Raw genomic sequence first — 21,947 nt, 5'->3', positions numbered from 1 at the left:
TGTGCCATTGACTCACACTCATTCAGTTCCAGCTGTGTGGCGGCGATGACGCGCTTTCACCGGCGTGACGTCATCGCATCGCTACGCTTTAGGCGGCCGCGCCGATCGCCTGTGCAGAAATAGCCGCTGTGCGCGCGCGCACGCGCGCGCGTGCTCCGTCCTTTAATGTGTAACGAGGGAGAGAGCGCGTGTCGTGCGTGCGGGCGGAAGTGTGCGCACGGGGCGGCCTGGTCGTGACACACAGCCCATTCAATGCGCACTGCAACGGCAACGACACGCGCAGCGAAAGGTAAAGTGATTCCACTCGATCGTGCCATGTGCACGCGCACGCGCACACACACGCACACGAGCGGTGAAAGGTTTGACTGTTTTCACAAGACCCGGTTCTCGACGAGCCACTCGGTTAAAAAAATGGAGTCGGTCAATTTTCCCGACTCCTCGGCGGCGTCGGGCGCTGTACCGCACCCGCGGTGAGCGATGGAGGACTTCCGGTCAACGACGAAGGAGAGTTGATATCCGCCAGGTGGAGTTACAACGCGGACAAAGAGTTTCTTCCGGTGAGGTCGGGTGCACAGACCATCAGCATAAGCGTAAAAAAAACCCTTAAAACTCCAGAGAAAGGGGGGGGGGAATAAAACTAGGATACAAATTTTAAATGAACACAAAAAATGTAATACAAAACAAAAATCGTCAGGTATTTAAGATACACAACTATACCGATGTGATTATTGTATAGCGATAAGTGTATTGTATATTGGCAAATTTTCTATTTTTATTCTTATAACAGTATTATAATTATTATTATTATTATTATTATTTCCTATTGTTTGGATGTGAGCTGCTGTGTAAAGTGTCTCCTGGCTTCTGAGTCATTCGGTCCATTCGTTCGCTGCGAACGAGTCGTTCGTGAGTCCCGCGTTGCTGCTGCGTGTGTCAGAGACGGGGACAGGTGGTCAGCCCAGCAGCACCCAGCGATCACTCTTGTTTTGAACAGATAGATTATTATTATTATTATTCCCAAGTGGTCGAGGTTGTGCTTTAACCGCTGGAACACGGACCCTGTCCTTCGCTCTGGAGGCGCCATGGAGTGTCGTGTCCTGTCCATCCAGAGCCACGTAGTGCGGGGCTACGTGGGCAACAAGAGCGCCTCCTTCCCGCTGCAGGTAAATACCCTATAATAGCATCCAGTAATGATAATAACGTTGCATGACATGATGTTCCTCCCCACTGTGCTTTGGTCGTCCTAATGTGGCAAGCACGCCGCCTGTGTTTGCGCATGTGAAGCACACGTGCTCCTCTATATGCCCTTAATAATATTGGTGGCGGGGTCCGCCTTTCCCATTGCCTGTGTTTGCGCATGTGAAGTGCCGGCCAATGGTGCCCAACTTAATGCTTATGTCAACTGCCATAAGCCTGTTGGTACATTAGTCTATAAAAGGCCTTTTCAACTGGCCTGTCATATTGGTCCAAATGCGGCCTGCACATCATTGTAGAATGGCCCTTTGAATTGGATAAATTAGCAATAAACTAAAAAAAAAAAAAGCACCAGGCACTTATCCAAACTCCTCCAATAATAACAGGCAGTTTTCCCTGTAGTCCTGCCCATAGCTGTCTCACCCAATCACAATTCCTTCACTTTCTGTCAAACTCACTGTCATTTCTTAAAGGTGCATGCAGTGTGTAGAATTTACAGAACGGACTTGGCAGAAATGGAATATAATATGCACGCTGGCCGGGAGCTGACCACGGGCGCACCGAGCTGCCTGGCGTGGTGGCGGTCCGCTCTGCGCCCGTGGCTGATGGCTGTGGGTTGGGTGCCTCCGGGTACGGGAGGTGGGCGTGCTGTGGCGCGGTCAGGTCCCGGCCTGCTGCGCCCCTGCGTTGTGCTTGTTGTGCTTCGCCTATCTCTCCCAGTGCCCAAATTCATACTCAGTACATACACCACACAATAGGTCTAGGGTTTGGACAGGTGGGGTGCGAGCTATGTGGGTGGGGATGTGGCGGGATGGCGATGTGATCTTGCCGGTCAAGCTCCTGCGCCGACATGCTTCTCGTCCGTCCGAAAATTTTTAATTCCACTCATGTTAGCTTAGAACACATACAGTCGCACACAAATTCTGGTAACCAGGGTCTGCGGGGCAGGAGGCGTGCGAGTTATTCAGGTTTGACTTGCTTGGAGGACTCGCAAACCATATTGCCAACAGCACACATGGAGCACTGGGATTCTCCGAGGTGGCGGGGCGCTGGTGGGCTGGTGTAGGGGCGGCTGTCGGTCTTCGCTCAGCACACTGCGCTGAGCACAATCGGCTACTTGGATACTTGGACGCTTGGGGCTTGTGGCTGGGTGGTCGGCTGCCGTGGGGCGGGCCTCGCTCTTGCGCGGGGCGCCGGTGGGCATGGGTGTCCCGCCAGCCCGCCTGTGGGGCGGGTGGTTCGGGCGGGGTGTTGGTCTGTCGGTCCGTGGCTGGCGCCCACGGCCTGGGTTCTGCGGCTGCATCTTGTGCCTGCACATTGCGGTGGGTTGTATTGGGCAGGGTCTCGTCGCGCTCCCTGGGGCTGGGTTATGCTGCTCAGGGCCAGGCGTGGGGGTTTCTCTGCGGGCTTCCGGCTTCTCTGTGGCTGCAGGGTGGGTGCTCAGGGCTGTCCTGCAGCTGTGGGGTGTCTACGCGGCTGCAGGATTCGGGTGGGTTTGGGGCCCTTTCCACTGCGTGGCTGCGCCACAACATAATACCGACCTTTTACACCAGTACCAATTGGGATAAGTCATGTACACTCACCAGTGGACACTTCTCACACACACACACACACACACACATATACAGACAGGCAATCTCATCACAGGCACACGCGCACGGCACCGGCACCTGCTTTGAACGCACCCCAGCACCCCCCTGGTTGCATCCCTCTCCTTTCTCATTTACGGCCATAACTATGACAGGAAGAGGCCACGTGACCAATTGCTGCTCCAGTTTTCCTGGACTTAATTAACTCTGTTTTTTAGATACATGTTGTCGTCCGATGTTTATGTTTTTCCATGTTCATGTTGTTGTTCGTTTCTATGTTTGTTTTTCCATGTTCATGTTGTTGTTTGTTTTTAAGTTTCTGTTTTTCCATGTACATGTTGTTGTTTGGTTCTATGTTTATTTGTCTCACCCGTGGTGAATCTCCCCCTATTGGAGTAGTGATTAGTTGTTCATAGACCCAAACATGGTAAAATAGTTCACCAAAGAGGGGGATTGGTGGCGGTTCTGTGCAACCAAAAACTGTGCTCGTCATCCACAGGACAGAGTTATTGCAGCGGTCCTTGACAATTCAAGAATAAATAAATATAAATAAAATAAATAAAGAGTTGCATTCCAGGTTGAGAAGTTGAACTCCACTTGCAGACTAACTCTGTCCTAGATGCAATAGCATCCAAATACGCCGTGTTGTATGCCCAGCATGTTGACAGCACAGGTAATAAAAAATAAATGATAAAAAAAAAAAGAATACAATATTCACAAGTATGTTTTAATTAGTGTATAATCCCATAAAAATACGAATCATTGTGTTGGCATTACCTTAGAATGAGCCATTTTTATCTACATAGGGAGCAGGAACGCTTTCACGGAGGCCACCACCGCCATGTTTCTATAGTAGCCCAGAATGGACAAACCAAAGACTGGCACGAAAGAGGACCTTTTGCAAGTTTCGTGGCCACTGTCTCATCCACGGGGGCTGCCATGTTGCACCGTCAGGTGGAGGGGTATTCAGTTGATTGCGATCAGCAACCTCACCACTAGATGCCGCCAAATTCTACACACTGTACCTTTAAATACTCTGGTATATTAAACATGTTATTATTTGACCAAGTAAAGGTACAAAATATTTCTTTTTCATAGTTTGACTGTGTGAGAAATACCTGACGACTGGACCTCATTTGTCCCAGATTTTATACTTCGTTTTGCTTTTTTTAATACTTTATGTATTGATATTTTTGCATGTGCTCTTTGATATGCGAAGTGTCGGGTAATGGTTCCGAACTTAATTCTCCTAATGACACCTGACCCCAGCCCGTTGTGACATCTGCCTATTTCATTTCCCAAGTTTTCACAAGTTGATCCTGTGGAATTGCTAATGGCGTTTCAACAGCTGTCACTGTCACGGTGCATGAATTACAATATATGGTGAAGGTAAAGGGCAAGGTTGTTGTCATTCACAGTAATAGTCTGCAAGGCACTGGGGCATTTGTGAAAGGATGCAATGCATATTGGAAATGATGAAGCATTGATTTATTTAATGATGGATGGACTTATTAGTCAGCAAGAGCGTTTGATTTTAGATTTGGACCAGCGTGCAGCCTGATAGTAGAGAGTAATGACTAGTATGTTAATATCTAGTGAAGATGCTGGATGGATGTGTGTGTTTGTGTGTGTGTGTGTGTGTGTGTGTGTGTGTGTGTGTGTGTGTGTGTGTGTGTGTGAGGTCCTAACAGTGTAAAACACTTAAATGTTCCGAAGTTTGCAAATTTTCAAATATTACATATAAACTCCCTTAAACAGTCTTACATTTGAATCCATGAGTTCAGGTCATTCTGTCCATTTTTTTTCATTCGATTTAATTTACTTTCTTTTATTTACTAATTTACTGCCTGAAGTTCTGTCGAAAAAAAAAATACTAATTATGTCGATTTATTACAATTTCTAATCCCTTACCTTGCTGATCTGACCCGAAGGAATCTGTTCTAATACACAGCTCATAGAACCATCTAGTTCATAACCCGCCCTGTTTCTAACACACTAACACTTAACTCTCTGAACAACCCAGTAATATAGTACTTGCCTGTAATACGTCACTGAAGAAGAGATGATTTGACCCGAAATCTTGCCTGAAAAAAGCATGAAATGGAACTACCTCACAGCCACAGACACCCTGGATGTCTCAAATACAAACGTACTGTCATTGTGAATAATCGTCATTTATAATCTTAGAATTGATACTGGAATAGTTAAGTGGTAATAGCGAAGGTGACTTGTATCAGATCACTTTCTCCACGTTCCTTCGTCTTGGCTGCCGGTTGTCGAAAGCGGTGCTAAATCTATTTTTAGCCCTGGATGCCCTCCAGGCTGCGTCCTGTGGTCGTTCTGACGGGTCCGTGGTGCGTGTGGCCGGGGCCTGGTACGACCGCCGCCGTTCTCAACCGCAGCGGTTGGAGCTTCTCGACTGCGGCGCGCCAAGTGTCCCCGTTACGCACGGGCTGCTAATTACGGACGGAGGAATGCGCATGGAGAGGGAGACGGGTCCCGATCGGAGGTCTTCTACAGCCTCCTTTCTCTCCTCCCCGGCCGTGATGAGCGAAACGTGACGGACCGCGCGACTCTGCCGCGCGCGCACACGAAGCCGCCCTGGCTTTCGTTCTTTGCGGCGCTCGACTAATAACACCCTCAGTAATTTGCAAATGATAGTTTTACGCGGAAATGAACGAAATGGGTTTTATTTCCATTACGCCGGTAACACCGATGCCCTGTTGTTTCATTTACCAGACGTGAGCACCATTAGAGAATGTACCGTAATGACAGTTTGTATTCTGGTTCCACTCGTATCTCCCGAGCTGTAGTACAGAGGGGTACGGACGTTTGGTCGTCGCTAACAATAACCGTCTTCTCAAATTAGGGCTCCAGAGACAAAATCTTATCGAATCAAACAGGGCCCCTGGCCTAATGCATATTAAATTGAGGGTCGCTGATATAATAAAAAGGATCACCGGCTTAGAGGACCCTGCATTTTCCACATGGTGAAATTGGGATTTTGCATCAACAAAAAGACATACAAGTCCCAGCTTAGTTTGTCGTATACAGTATATTAATATAATGAGATAGAGAGTGTAGACACATTATGTAATGATTTGCCTTCATATGCCTATGACATTTGGTAAGCCTGGTCATCATTTCATGGTCCGGTTCTCTAAGCAGAGCTGGCAGTAACGCAACAAAATAAATGCACGTGTCTTTCCATTTTGTGGGACTTGATCAGCCGCCGTGTGTGGTGGTGGGGGGTTAGGAGCCTTCAACGCTCCACAGAGAAACACGCCGGGTGGGCAGAGCGGACGGGGCCATAATGTCACAATGTAAGAACGTTGACGGAGATGAGAAGTGATGAGATGTGTTGGCGAGCGTGCTGGGGGTATCCCTCTGCCGGCGCTGTCCGACGGAAAGCTCTCTCTGTCTCTCTCGCTCTCGCGCTCGCTCTCGCTCCCCCTCTCCGCTCGGCAGACACAGGAGCGCCACAAGCGGAGGGGCGAAGGAACAGCGCCCGGATTGGCCGCCAACGTATTCCTCCCGGGTGACGTCAGCGAAGACGGAGGGCAGTGTTTCCGTAGAACCGGAACGGATCGGAGTGGAGCGGGCATTTCCCATTTAGTCGAAACTAATTTGAGCGGCGCGGCGTCGGGCGAGGGGGTTATTATACAAGATTTAATATGATTTTTTTAATATGAAGCCAGAGTGCACACGTCACTGAAAGCCGTTGATTTATGACAAGAGGGTTCCAAGTCGAGACACTTGAACACAAGATGGACCTTTAACTTGAGAGGGAGGCATCAGATTGCACATCTTTTCCCACATGGAACCCGTAACAATGTTGGATTAAAAAAATATCCGGCAAAGGCAGCAGGTAGTCATTCCCACATTGGCCTCCTTTATTGAAAAGTTCTGTATGGAGTCCCCCGCGGACTCTTCCCTCAGCCGACTCAGTGGGGGACAGAGCCCCCCGTCCCCAGACGCCATGACTCTGACCCAAAGTTATTAAATCAGTGTGATCATTTTCAACCTGTCCTACACTCTCTACCTCCCGAGAAGGAACCTTCTCCACCCGTTCCACCTCTCTCGGTCCGCTCGTTCCCTCCCTCCGGCTCCGTGCCGCGCTGCAGCCGTCAAGCAAGCGAAGCGCTCCTGCCCGACGTCAGCGCACCGCGCCCCTCACTCTAAAAGAGACGTCTAGTGTCGGAGTGGCGTTTTTAGGGATAAAAATGATAAAGTTTAAAAATATAAAAGACCCGCCTCTGTAGAGACTGGCCGCGTGTCAGTTTCTCGCCTTTCGCAGCCGAGTGCCACCGTTCGGATCGGACTCGCCTCGTCTTTTTTTCTTCTTCTTCCTGAAAACAAAAAACTTTTTGAAATATTTGCACAAAATAAATATTTGTCAAAGAACACGCTGTTTTTGCTTTATTTGGATTGGGCTCCACCCCTTCTTTACAGAAATGTTACTGCTTCCATTCCCACACACTTCCATTCACAGCCGTACCGGCAATTTGCTGGAGGTTATACTACAGGTACTCCCCACTCAATGTCCTGTTTGACGACTGTTCGGACTTACCACCAGCTCTCTGACCAGTCTGTATCGTACACTGTGTACAATACCACGGCGTGCACGCTGCGTGCGCATGGCGTCTCAGCGCCAAGCATCTCATCGCGCATCACCCTTTATATACTATATACACTATATATGCTATATACTGTACACTTGTGGTAGACCAGGGGGCGTGGTCAAGCCGCTGCTGCAGACAGGCGGTGCAGGCTCCCGTCCCAGGGCCGCTCAGCTGTTGTGTATCAGGGGAGTCCCCTAAACAGGAAGGAATAATTGTGTGGTTGTCCCCGCAGTAAGCATCGGCGTGCCTGAGAGGCGAGACGCCCAGGGCAAGTTCCGCGGAAAGGCAAGCTGCCGGACAGACTGGCCAAAGCTGTGATTCCGCGTGGACAACGCCGCGTTCCAAATCAATATGCAGATGATATTTTTCTCTGATTTTCCTAAATAGTCGACGCAAATGACAGTCAGCATAATTTTCAAGTCATCAACTATATAATTAATATAATTCAAATGTATAATTTGAATGTTATTGACCAAACCTCCCAATGATAAGTATTTTTTTCAAAAATAAAAAAACTCAAAAAGGACTGTTCCAAATTATCTCAAAACACTTAATGGTTTGTAAAGAACTGAAAATGGTCATTTGTTGAATTTGCAGCATTAGGAGGTCATATTTACTGAAATCAAAAGCTATTTCAATCAAAAACATCTTAACAGGCCAAGTGACATGTTCACATAGGACCCTTCTTTGATATCACCTTCACAATTCTTGCATCCATTGAACTTGGGAGAGTTTCTGCTTGAATTTCTTTGCAGGATGTCAGAATAGCCTCCCAGAGCTGTTGTTCTGATGCAAGCTGCCTCCCACCCTCATAGATCTTTTGCTTGAGGATGCTCCAAACGTTCTCAATAGGGATGAGGTCAGGGGAGGAAGGGGGCCACACCATGAGTTTCTCTCCTTTTATGCCCATAGCAGCCAATGACACAGAGGTATTCTTTGCAGCATGAGATGGTGCATTGTCAGGCATGAAGATGATTTTGCTACGGAAGGCACGGCCCAAAACATGACTCCGCCACCTCCTTGCTGACGTGGCAGCCTTGCTGGGACATGGTGGCCATCCACCAACCATCCACTACTCCATCCATCTGCACCATCCAGGGTTGCACGGCACTCATCAGTAAACAAGACTGTTTGAAAATGAGTCTTCATGTATTTCTGGGCCCCCTGCAACCGTTTCTGCTTGTGAGCGTTGGTTAGGTAGGGCCCAATAGTAGGTTTATGCACAACTGCACAAGCCTGTGGAGGATCCTTCACCTTGAGGTTTGCGGGACTCCAGAGGCACCAGCAGCTTCAAATACCTGTTTACCTGTTTGCTGCTTTGTAACAGCATTTTAGCAGCTGCTCTCTTAATCCCATGAATTTGTCTGGCAGAATCTGCCAGAATCTGCCTTTATCTGCACAAACCCGTCTGTGCTCTGAATCAGCCACAAATCTCTTCACAGTACGATGATCACGCTTAAGTTTTCGTGTAATATCTCATGTTTTCATACCTCGTCCAAGGCATTGCACTATTTGAGGCTTTTCAGCAGCAGAGAGATCCCTTTTCTTTCCCATATTGCTTAAAACCTGTGGCCTGCTTAATGTTGTGGAACGTCCTTCTTAAGTAGTTTTCCTTGAATTGGGCTCACCTGGCAAACTAATTATCACAGGTGTCTGATATTGATTTCGGTGATCCAAAGAGCCCCGCGACACAATACCATCCATGAGTTTAATTGAAAAACTAAATTAAATGTTTATGACATTTAAATCCAATTTGCATAATAATTTGGAACGCGGTGTATTTGGCCAATTCTATAGCAGTAATGACCGAGCCAGGGTGTATTATACATACTTCCTGTTGTGCAATGGGATGTTTGCTCGTTATAATGCGGGAACGTGCCTTCTTTTCATAATACACCGCCTTTGATTGTCTTCATTCACCGAGAAAAGGGATATTTTGTGTCTCGTTTGGCTCGTTGTCGTTGTCTCTTCCAGCGAGATACCCGTCCATGTGCATCGTTTTAGTAGTTCGATTTTTTTTTTGAGATTTGAAAGTCAATGTTACTTTTTTTTTTTTTTTTTTTATTTAGACAGATTTTTTAAACACTTTAGATAAGGGAACGCCTGTCCACTCCTTCCCTTGTAAACGGTGAAATGCAAAGTTCTGCTGCACTGAATCCCACAAACGCTGCAGGAATCGGCACGATATTATGTTCTCTGTTTGAAGCCACACTGTGAGTCACGGTGCCGGCGATAAACATCAAGACAGGGAAATCTCAGTTCTCCCAACTTGTGATTTCTCAATCTCCGGTGCCTCGTTCTGTCGGTGTGTGTGTGTGTGTGTGTGTGTGTGTGTGTGTGTGTGTGTGTGCGTGTGTGTGCGCGTGTGTGTGCGTGTGTGTGCGTGCGTGCGTGTGTGTGTGTGTGTGTGTGTGTGTTTGCTACTGTTATCTTAATCTCTCTCTCTCTCTCTCTGTCTCTCTCTCTCTCTCTCTCTCTCTCTCTCTCTCTCTCTCTCTCTCTAGGTGTTAGGGTTTGAGGTGGATTCCATCAACTCAGTCCAGTTCTCCAACCACACAGGTACAGCTTAGTGTGTGTGTGTGTGTGTGTGTGTGTGCGTGTGTGTGTGTGCCTGCCTGTGTGCCTGCCTGTGTGTTTGCCTGTGTGTCTGTGAGCATTGCCAAAGAAGTTTTTTTTTAACTTGTCTCATTCAACCGTTCGCTGAATGAGCCGATTTAATCTTTAGCAGAGTTAAAGTTTGTCCCGTTTCGTTGCACTCTGACACGTTATGTGTGATCTCTGGACGGACGCACGCCTGTGGTTGTTTTTTTTCGTGACTCAACGAGCGTGAGTGCGTTTGGGTCAGCGTTCTCGCCCACGATCACGGGTCGTCACGGGGAGGCTTCGGGGCGTTAAGGTCGGGACCCTCCCAGGGCCGTGGGATATCTACTGATCATTCATTCAGAGAGAGAGAGAGAGAGAGAGAGAGAGATTTTTAAAGCATCTTTATTTTAACATTTTCTCTAGTTCACAGTTACAGACAATACAACAAACACACTTGGTTCACTAACAGAGAGAGAGAGAGACTCTTAGGGAGGTCATGGCGTTAAGTCGTCGCCGAATATGTGAAGTTCAACAGCGGCAACTAGTGACGACAGAATCGTCACACGCGCGCACACACACAGTCAAAGCTGTTCCCGGTGCCGCTGACTGCTCATCTCAATTTCTCGGCCCCTCCGGCTTTCTGCCGTCTTGTTGCCTAGCAACCAGCACCACACCATGTGACCCGGCTGTGACTCACCTGGAGCTGCGACATCATCAGCCCGCATTAGACATGTCACACACACACACAATGAAAAAAAAAAAAAAAAAAACACACACCACCCACACAACGCATGAAAACATAAGCTTGTAAGTCACACTCACGAACACACACACACACACACACAGGCTTGTACTGGGGGATGCAGCGATACCAGCCTAAAATAGGGTATGGCAGAAAAAACCAAGAGCCGGTAGAGCCAGATGCAAATGAAGAAGAATTGGAAAAAAGATTATTTGTCAATCGTCACGTTCTATTGATCCCAAACAGACGTTCCTGGAACAGTGCCATACTCCTCGGTTACCATGATGCATCTGGTGTTGGTACTTGAAGTGTAGGACTTTCAGAGGTGGAACGAACGCGGTCCAGAAAGTAAAAAAAAAAAAAAAGCCTCGCCATGTTTTTGCTCCAGCCCATGAGCCGAGCCACTCGTTGGACTTCTGGGCCGAGGCTCATTAGCCGGAGCCGCACGGTTGGAACCTTAAAAAGTGCAGATCAGCAGGTGACAAGAACTCAATCGTTGTGCAATAGCCCTGATTCCAGTAACGATTAGTTTGACTTTTGTGTTCACTCTGAGTTGGTGGAAACTTCCTTTGGTCCACAGATGTTATTGTTTTCTCCTCTCCCCCCCCCCTCCATCCTTGCCTCCTCTCCTCCGCTCTCCTCCATCCTTCTCTCCTCTCCTCTTTCAGGCTACTCTCACTGGAAGGGCCAGGTGCTCACGGCGGACGAGCTGCACGTCCTGTACGAGGGAATAAAACTCAACAACGTGCACCACTACGACTACGTCCTGACAGGTCGGAACGCTAAAACAACACCGTGGAGCGTTGTGTGGCGCTGGGAGCGCTGTGAAATGTGACGTTGACGTGATTCAGTCTTGGAATCAGAATACTTTCGGAGCCTTAAGTAAGCGTGATGCGTGCGTGTGCTGTGCTCAGGCTACACCAGGGACACGTCCTTCCTGGAGATGGTGGTGGACATCGTCCAGGAGCTGAAACGGGCCAACCCCAACCTCGTCTACGGTGCGGGGGCTTTCACTTTGACTTGATTTAGTGATAATGTTGTTTATTAAACCAGAGGCCTACTTGACTAATACTCAACCTAATTAATCATGTCTTTCTTTTCAGTCTGTGATCCTGTTCTCGGAGATCATGGCTCTATGGTGAGGTGTGTGTGTGTGTGTGTGTGTGTGTGTGTGTGTGTGTGTGTGTGTGTGTGTGTGTGTGTGTGTGTGTGTGTGTGTGTGTGTGTGTGTGTGTGTGTGTACTCATGAGGACTGGTCTCCAAAATGACTACTAGTGGAGTTTTTAGGCTCATCCCACGGACGTATTGGCTTATGATCCGACAACTCCACACTGACTCACTGTTACTCACTGCGCACACACACACACACACACACACACACACACACACACACACACACACACACACACACACACACACACACAGGGTCCAGTACAGCAGCAACACGACGATCGGTCGAAAAGGCGCCTTTATAACTCTCCCTCCGTGAGGCAAAACATTCACAAATCCTCAAAAAAGTCAAATAATAATGTTGAATTTTTGATTCCTTTTAACAAAACTCTAAAAACTATAATCATAACTATGTGTGTGTGTGTGTGTGTGTGTGTGTGTGTGTGTGTGTGTGTGTGTGTGTGTGTGTGTGTATATATATATATATATATATATATATATATATATATATATATATATATATAAAAAAACTGTGTGTGGTTCCAGTACGTTCCCCAGAATCTTCACCCAGTCTATAAGAACAAGGTAGTTCCGGTCGCTGACATCATCACTCCCAACCAGTTTGAAGCCGAGTAAGTGAGAAACCTCAGTGTTTGTAGATTTCATATGTTATGTACATTCACATGAACTTTTTTATATATATATACACTACTCACAAAAAGTTAGGGATATTCGGCTTTCGGGTGAAATTTCAGAATGAACCTAAAATGCACTATAACCTTTACAGGTGAACTTGCACAACTTTTTCACAACTTGCTGTTCTCTAACAAGGAGCTGAACGGCAAAATTCACAACAGGTGTTTGATCCATGAATCGACCAATACATTTCCTGGTTCAATTAGAATTGGTATTTAAACAGTCCTCTTCATCATGCTGTGCACATTTTGACATCATGAGACCAAGACGACACCTAACAACTGGTCAACAGTACCTCGCGAGGCTTCAAACAGGATGTTCTCAGAGGGAAGTGGCCACTGAGCGTCACAGTGTCATCAGCAGGCTGCAACAGAGATACAGAGAGACTGGAAGAGTCACAGAAAGGCATAGAAGTGGACGTCCTTTTGGCCACATCCCACACTGATGAGCGCTTCATTGTGAACAGTGCCCTGCGGAACCGGATGATGATGCCACTCAACTCCAGGCACATTTAAGGGAGGTGAGATGCACCCAAGTGTCACGTCAGACCATTCAAAACCGTTTACATCAGCGTGGTCTGCGTGCTAGACGACCTGCAAGGGTACCTGCCCACACCACCAGGCACAGGTGGTGAAATTCGATTCACGTTGAGCAGAAATGATGGCCGCCAACGATGTTGGAGACCTCAAGCAGAGCGCTATGCATCAGCCACTGTTGTCACCAGACGAGCCTTTGGTGGTGGTGGTGTTACAGTGTGGTCAGGTGTGTCTAGTCAATACAGAACTGCCCTAGAACTACCCTACAGAACCTCCCCCACTTTGTGAATGGTACAGTGACAAGCCCATACTACCTGAATAACATCATTAATCCAGTCATTGTGCCCCTGCATCAACAACACAGGCCTAATATCATCTTCATGGACGACAATGCTCCAGCTCATGGAGGTCGCATCATTAGGGAACGGCTGCTGGAGACTGGGGTACCTCAAATGGAGTGGCCTGCACTTTCTCCAGACCTGAATCCCACAGAAAACCTATGGGATCAGTTGAGTCGCCGTGTAGAGGCTCGTAACTCTGTACCCCAGAACCCCAGTGACCTGAGGGCCGCCCTTCAAGAAGAGTGGGGGGCCAGGCCTCAGCAGACAATAAGTCGACTTGTGAACAGCATGAGACGTCGTTGTCAAGCTGTAATTGATGCTCAAGGGCACATGACAAGTTATTGAGACATTGACATTTTTTGTTGTGGTAAACCCACCACTGTTGTTGGCTTTTGTTTCAATAAATTGTTTGAGATGAGGAAATCACCATTGCATGCTTCTACTTAAATGCCCTACTTTCATGATATAATATCACTGTAGCGTGAACTTTTTACATTTTCCATAAATTTCACCCGAAAGCCAAATATCCCTAACTTTTTGTGAGTAGCGTATGTGTGTGTGTGTTTGTGTGTGTGTGTATATGTTTTTTTCTTTTTCTTTTTCGATTGATGGATGCCGTATTCAACGAGGTCAATTAATGGAGAAATGATGGACCGAATAGAAAATGTAGATGTAATAATATGCACAACAGGTCTGTATCTGTAAAAGGAGTATTGATACAGAGCAAAATGTTCGGTAAACACAGGCTTTTGGGTTAATTTAGCTTCTATTCATTTTCTTACAAATACACAAATCTTTGGAAATCACAGCTCCAAGATTTCACGATTCACACATTGTCTTTGTTTTTCATACACCTAGCAGAAAAAAATGTATACAGTGGATATCAATTAGTTGCATTTTATTGCGGATGTCGATTTGATGGATGTGATTCTGTGATTTGATGTGCAGTAGTTTTGCTGTAGAACGTCGCCACCCAGTGGTCGCAGGGGAACTACAACAAACAATTCCCATGAGAGCACTCGACGTAGTGTTTGTTTGTTTGTTTGTTTGTTTGTGTTTCAGGTTATTGACAGGGAAAAACATCAGCACAGAGAAAGACGCGGTGGAGGTGAGAAACGCTTTGACCTTTTGGTTTACGTTCTCTCCTCTTATCCCATGTGTCTCCCGACACACACAACAGCTCTCTGCGGAATCACAAAAGTCAAGCCGAAGCACATGGACACCGACTATAATGAGCTAATTGATCATATCTACCTTAACACGAGCTTAATATAAACTGCTAAGCTCGTTCCCCACCCCTTCCTGAGTGTGCTTTGGCTTCTGCGTTGCCTAGGTGATGGACCTGCTCCACGCCATGGGCCCAGACACGGTGGTCATCACCTCCTCCGACCTCCCCTCCAGACTGGGAGACCGCTTCCTGGTGTCACTGGGAAGCCAGCGCACTGGTGCGTGTGTGTGTGTGTGTGTGTGTGTGTGTGTGTGTGTGTGTGTGTGTGTGTGTGTGTGTGCGTGTGCGTGTGTGCGTGCGTGCCTAAATAACTGGGATTCTGAGTGTGACGGACACCTCACCCTGCGTCCCACGCTCTTCAGTTCTTCCAGACGGCAGCCGGTCGACACAGAGGGTCCGCATCGAGGTTCCCAAGGTGGACGCCGTGTTTGTGGGGACCGGAGATTTATTCGCTGCCATGCTGCTGGCGTGGACACACCACTACCCCAACGACCTCAAGGTATCACACACACACACACACACACACACACACACACACACACACACACACACACACACACACACACACACACACACACACACACACACACACACACACACACACACACACACACACACACACACACACACACACACACAATAAACCTGTAACTCTATTCTTGCTACTTATTTCTATGGAATGTTTAATGATAAAAATCTCTGGAATCGGGAATTTAGCCTAAAACTATCTGGAACACCAACTTCGCCATACACAACACATAACACAAAAACACGGTTGACGTCTTGTTTCATCCAAATTGATCCACGTACAGAGTGGATATTAGCGAGAAACCGACCAAATTCTGAGCAATTTTTAACACAGACGAGCCAGTACACCTGACACCGAAATATGTCATATTTAGGTGACGTACTACCAAGCTACGAACAAGCTTGAGGTGTCGTTTAAACCGCTATGTAACAAGGATCCGGTTTATCTATTTCATCTAAATCGATCCACATATGGAGCCCGATATTACCTAAAAAGCGAACAAATTTGACCCGAAATATTCAGTTGGTCCTGGTTAACTGACACGTCACACGTCTCGTTCTAGAACGAGATGATATTTACAGTCAGACGCTTTATGACGTCATCATATAATTTCCTATAAATGTACAGATTCCGATTGAAAATGTCCAGTTGAAGCGTGTCCATAGTGCGGCGTGGGCTCTTTGTAGTGTTTAGAAGTTACCAAACTATCGATTTACGTGTGTTTTTATATAGCTTGTTACCTGGTAGATGTCAGTAGATCTGTTGGATTGATACTTCAAATCCATGGTCCCCGTTACTTTGCCAGATTAATGAAAAAAAGAACAAAACATAATCCTGAAAATGTCGTCAGCGCGTCCCTCGAAAACACTGAAATGTGCGACTCAGTGAAAAAACACACAACGTTTTTTTGTATTTCATGGAAACGTAACGTACTGAAAATACAATCCAAGGAAAAAACTCAACAATTAAGTGACGTGCCCGACACGGCGCCAAACGGCCACCCGTCACTGAGGGTGCAGCTCTGTTTCCACAGACAACACGGTGAGTTCTAACAATGAGAAGTTCTGGTTTACAGGCAAACATGGACGGTTGTTTTGAAGACAGGAGGGTTGTGCTGTGTAGACTGCATAGTGGTTGCTCTGCCAAGGAAACTCGGAAAAGTGTGCTGCGTTGCAGAAAACCTGGGAACCTGTAACGCGCACCCAACACGACGAAACTGGACCCTGTGTATTGCTGCCTGCAGCTATATTTGACATTGAACTTTGAAACATAAAAAATTCTGATTAAAAAGTTAATTTACAACATTTTTCTATTTTGGTAATTTTTACTTATCTGTATAAATATTTATTAACAGCAATTGAAATGTGTATTTATTTATCTCCACTCATACATTTTATTTTTTCAGTGTAACATTTACATTTTTATGTTTTGTTTTATGACGTCATATATATTTATTTATTTATTTATTTATTTATTTATTTTCTTTCCATTTACATCTGCAATTTAGCCTTTTTTGAATTGAATTGCATTAATTTGCCTGAACCAAAATTAGCTGACTTAATTCAGCGAATTTAATTGAATGTATGATCGTATGATTATTATTATTTTTTTTTCACAAAAAAGATTGTGATCTACTCAAATCATTGCGATCGGGCGATTATGTAATGTAACTACTACACCGCTGTCATGTTTCTTCCTGTTCCGCCCCTTCCCTCCTTTGCAGACGGCCTGCGAGAAGACGTTCTCGGTGATGCACCACGTTATCCAGAGGACCATATCTTACGCGCACGGTGAGAAACACAAACCGGGGACCGCGCATGTCATATTCGGCACTGAAAAAGCAGATGAGTTGACGTCCTTTTTGACCTTTCCGTCCTCGTCCCTCCCTCCCAGAGCTGGCGGGACCCGACAGAAGGCCCAGCCCGCCCCAGCTGGAGCTGCGGATGGTCCAGAGCAAAGCCGACATAGAAGACCCCGCGATAGTTATTGAGGCCACGGTCATATCATAACACCGGCAGCGCCACCAGACTCGCCACAAAAAAAATACAAAAACCCGAAAACCTCATCTCCCATCTGCCCCGCGAAAAGGCTTGTATCCCCGTCAATAGCTGTCGCCCTGAACCCAGTCCTCCGCACCGCTCACCTTAGTCAAACCCTTAACGTCAGAGCAGATCACCTCTTACGCCCGTTCCACGACGTTAACCCCAGAAAAAAAACAAACGGCCTCCCTAAACCTCCTCATCATCCTCATCCTGAACCGTAGCTAGAACGTCAGGGGGCGTGGTAGAGTGCTGGGCCGAGACCAAACCCCACGTAAACGCCGGCTCTGGTTGCAGGGCCACATGTTGCGGCTAAAGGGCGACAACAATCCGTTCAGACTCGTTCCCTAAGTCCTTTAAAAAAAAAACAACAACAACAACAAAAAAAAAACACCCGGCGTTAAATGAGGAGTTTCCCCTGTGCTGCCATATTGGAGGAAGGGGGAGGAGCTAGAGCTGCTGCTGCAAACTGTAACGGCCAAACAATGTCTATCCATGTCTATCGAGGTAATAGACCCCCATGCACACCCCAGACACACACACACACACACACACACACACCTCCTTAAAGCCATCGAAGAAAAGTTGACCAACTCCCGCCACCTTTCATCTCGACCAAAAAACAAAAGAAAACAAAACAAAAGAAAGGACAAAAAAAAAAAAAATTAAATAACGCACAATGTATAGTTGATGGATAGATGTTGTACTATAACTGTATTGGTCCATCTGTATGATATCTTCAATGGGATTTGTCTGTTGGACCGTTGTGTTGATGCTGTTGTACTATAGACCACACACACACACACACACACACACACACACATTACCAATAATAATATCACCCACTCCAGACGTGTGGGGACCGGTTCTGTCGCTGACACAGGGAGGAGTAGGTGTTTCCACCACACTGATCATCACCAGTAAATACTACAGCCATCTCATCGTGGTAGTACAGTAGAACTGTTCTCACACAAACCCCATCTTATCTTAGGGAGAGAGGAGGTTTCACATCGCGAAAAGAAGCCCGTTGGTCAATCTGACTCGGCGTCGGCCAATTGGAAACCAGATCCCTCCCCGTTACCCTCCACAGGTACGAACAGGAGACTTTCGACCCAAAAAATAATTTGAATTGAATTGAACGAGTATATTAATTCGCCAAATTTAATCAAGGGTTTCAAGGATTTATCTCCTTTGGTTTTATGCACATTTCTTTTTAATCCGTCACCAGTCCAAAACAAGGAAATTGATTGAATTTCAGATTTTTCTTTTTTATATATTCCACAAGGGATAGCGACAGGAAAAAAAAGACAAAAAAAGAATGGGAGAGAAACGGTAATGTGTGTGAGTTGTCAAACTCAGTGTCCCGGGTACACAGCCTGTGCCTTAGCCCGCCGAGCTACAAGGGCACCTTGGGGAAAACGGAGGTTTTAATGATCTGATCGTGCCAAAGTACTGCTGGTGACTTTTAACTTCCCATCATTTATCTCGTCGCTTCCTGATTATAAAAAAAAAACAAAAAACAAAAAAAAACAAAAAATCAAGCTCGCAAGAAGCTCGTGGCTTCGGAAAGAAAACGAGTTTTCAGGAAGCGAGAAAGAGAACGGAAAATTAACACACATCACCTAGGGGCTTGAAGTGAAAGGTCCAATCTAGATCCCCCCGTCTGTTCCCTCCCGCTGTGTCGCTGTACCTCTTCTGTACTGTTGTTGTGTCTCTATGGACTGTACTGTGATACTGCCTTAGGAACCTGAAATCACAACCACAACGCCAATCACCACCAGAGGAGAGGAGGAGATGGGCGGATGGATGGATGGATGGGGGAGATGTAGGAGAGGGGAGAAAAAGCAGCTCGTATTGTTGTACATGTATGGGAACAGCTTTTGCCCAAAGAAAGTCACGCTGCCACTGTTCCATGACGATAAGATGGAACGCTAACGTAAAGGTTGCTCTAACCCCAAGGACTGGTTCGCTGTCGTTCAACCCAGTTCTTAATGAAATGTTGTTTTTTCCGTCATTTATAACCGTTTATAGCACAACCTCACTGGACGCTCTACTGTTGAAAAAATGACCACTCTGCTACTGGAACTTACTACTCTACTGAGAGACTTACCGCTCTACTGTAGACAAAACTTACCACTCGGCTATGGAGAAACTTACCACTGCGCTATTGAAGAACTTACCATTATGCTATTTGAAAAACTTACCACTAAACAATTGAGAAACATACCACTCTTGAGATATTTACCATTCTACCATTGAGAAACATACCACTGTGCTATTGAGAAACTTACTACTCTACTCTTGAGAAACTTACCACTCTGCTAATGAGAAACTAACCATTCTGCTAATGAGAAACTTACCACTCTGTTAATGAGAAACTTACCACTCTGTTAATGAGAAACTTACCACTCTGCTAATGAGAAACTAACCATTCTGTTAATGAGAAACTTACCACTCTACTAATGAGGAACTTACCACTCTGTTAATGAGAAACTTACCACTCTACTAATGAGAAACTTAACACTCTGCTAATGAGAAACTTACCACTCTGCTAATGAGAAACTTACCACTCTGCGGTCAGCTTCCCACTGATCTCCTTTTGCAAACACTACAACCAGTTCTAAGTGGTGGGAAGCAGCATGTGGATAGTAAGTCCTGGGTAGAAACCTGCGAACGCCGTCCTTCACCGACATGAAAACCTCTTAAGCGCGTTTATTGAACCAACATCGAGAAGCCACAGACCCAGAGGAGTCTTTTCGGGCGGCCCTCCCAAACACTGCGCCGGACGAAAAAGCCATGTAACCGGCTCCTTGCGCCTTGGAGCCCAATGGACGGCGCGTCGTCACCCGGGTCAGGAAGTAAGACCCGGGATCCGGGATTTTGAGCGCGGATTAGGCGACGACCCAGAGGTCCAGCTGGAGAGTGCATGGCTGGGGCTCAAACACGGAAACGGGATTTTTACTTTCTGAACCCGGAGCCCCACCTCTGGTTATAGCACTGGGAATGGGGCCAAACGTGTCTCGCCGCAATGTAAGTTTGCGTGTGTTTGCGTGTGTCTGACTCATTTGTGGTCACGGGGTTTTATTTTGTTTGAACGTCTTCATGTATGACGGAGGTATGTAGGTGTAGCTGAGTGTGCGTGTTTTTTGACGAAAAGCCGATGGGGGGGAAAAAAGCGCCGCCCTTTTGTTAGGAAGGAGGAGCGGTGCTGAGGAGAGGTTGGAAAGAGTGGAGCATATTGTGTGTGTGTGTGTGTTCAAAAGGACAATCGTGCCGTGGTGTTACACGTCATTGCGCGCTGTTTTCGTGAACCCGGTGAAAGTTTGGAAAAAAGAAATGTGTTGTCATGGTAACGGCCATAAGCCAGACGGTGAGCGAGTCCCACAAGGCCGTGGCGTCCAGTCCATCCTCTTCCTCCCTATCCCCGTCTTCCTCCTCCCCGCTAATGGTCCTGCTCCACGGGGGCCATTTTTACAATTGAAAGTGCCCCAGTAATCTTTGGAGTCTTTTGGAACGTTTAAACGTTAGCGATCAGCGTCTCAACTCGGCCGCCGCTTTTGGAAAATCCCATTTCTCTCCGTGGAAACAATATAAGTGAATCTCATCGAAAGCCGTTGTGTTATTAATTCCGACCGGAAAAAAAAAAAAAGAGCGAAACGCTGTGGCCAAACTGTGTTTCTATCTATGGCTGTGGTCCTCTCCTCTCCTCCAAACGGACAATGTCTCATCTCTGCCATCCTGTTTTGTTGTTCTTGGTGGCAAAAAAAACAAAAAAACAAACAACGACAATAAAGAAAATAACGAAATTAAAAAAAAAAAAAAAAAAATGAAATAATCAATGTTTGGTAACTGTTTTTAGTGCTGTTTTAAGAGCGTTCCGAGTATTTTATAACCTGTTACAATAAAAGGATTGTAGTGTACAAATTCACATTTATAAAGTATATACGTATGTATAGATATATATGAGGAAAAAAATGTATGTTCTAATGCAATAAAGACAGAATAAGAGTTATAAAAACCTGACAATGGTTGTCTGTGAAACTGTCTGTGTCTGTTGTGTTCGACATTATAACATCTTGTCAAAGTAATAACGATGAAGTCTTAACTATTAATGATTTAGGGACGCTATGTTGAGAACCACTGGTCTAGAGGTTCACATCCCATAATCCAAACCAAGCCTGTGCTGTCAAACTGCCTGGTAAAATATTTCTGTTGTTTATGCAAATACATTTAAAAAAAAATACTTTTTCATTGGGGATAGATAGATAGGTAAGATAAGAAATATAGAACAATTTTGAACGTTTTCGATATATTGACATGAAACAATAAAAAATAAGCTAATCATAAACAATGAACAATAAACATAACTATAAAATAAAAAATAAGCCAGAAAAATGTGTCTGAATTTTTTTTCTCAACAATCTAAATTTGGCAATATACAACAAACTTCATGATAAACAATAAATGATAAATATAAACCTAATAACTTCCAAAGAAAAAAAGAAACCCAAAAAAAAAAATGGCAATACACATACAATAAGCTCAAAGATTTACAATAAAACAAACTAGAAAAAAAATACAGATAAGCGAGCAACAATACAAATTTGGCAAAAGACCGAATGATAAACATAAAAAAATGAACTTAATTCCAGCAAAAATCACAAGGGCTCAATGCAGG

The 21,947-nt window shown here is 45.8% G+C and overlaps 1 protein-coding gene across 2 annotated transcripts; it reads left to right on the top strand.

Annotated features, from left to right (window-relative positions):
* The first annotated feature begins 179 nt into the window (after nt 1-179).
* On the top strand, nt 180-18,088 carry LOC307242271 (pyridoxal kinase-like). Of its 2 annotated transcripts, none has more exons than XM_080016659.1 (12): nt 180-289; nt 1,023-1,163; nt 9,910-9,964; nt 11,399-11,503; nt 11,645-11,728; nt 11,834-11,868; nt 12,447-12,532; nt 14,536-14,581; nt 14,807-14,918; nt 15,064-15,200; nt 16,954-17,020; nt 17,124-18,088. In XM_080016659.1, exons 2-12 carry the CDS (start codon nt 1,083-1,085, stop codon nt 17,237-17,239), a joined length of 924 nt encoding a protein of 307 aa, XP_079872785.1. In that variant the 5' UTR covers nt 180-289; nt 1,023-1,082; the 3' UTR covers nt 17,240-18,088. The 2 variants fall into 2 exon arrangements, with proteins under 2 accessions (XP_079872785.1, XP_079872786.1); XM_080016660.1 differs by lacking the exon at nt 180-289 and adding an exon at nt 449-557.
* The last annotated feature ends 3,859 nt before the right edge of the window (nt 18,089-21,947 follow it).

The sequence above is a fragment of the Zeus faber genome (genome assembly GCF_960531495.2).
Source record: "Zeus faber genome assembly, chromosome: 16".
NCBI classification, from domain to species: Eukaryota; Metazoa; Chordata; class Actinopteri; order Zeiformes; family Zeidae; genus Zeus; species Zeus faber.
Note: the sequence above shows the minus strand (reverse complement) of the source record. Positions and strands in the feature narration are given on the sequence as shown.

Excerpts from the sequence above, each read along its gene's own strand:
- LOC307242271 (XM_080016659.1), top strand. The coding sequence starts at position 1,083 with ATGGAGTGTCGTGTCCTGTCCATCCAGAGCCACGTAGTGCGGGGCTAC. Across the intron at positions 11,504-11,644 it reads CTACGACTACGTCCTGACAG|GCTACACCAGGGACACGTCC; the intron begins GTCGGAACGCTA and ends TGCTGTGCTCAG. Across the intron at positions 14,919-15,063 it reads ACTGGGAAGCCAGCGCACTG|TTCTTCCAGACGGCAGCCGG; the intron begins GTGCGTGTGTGT and ends CACGCTCTTCAG.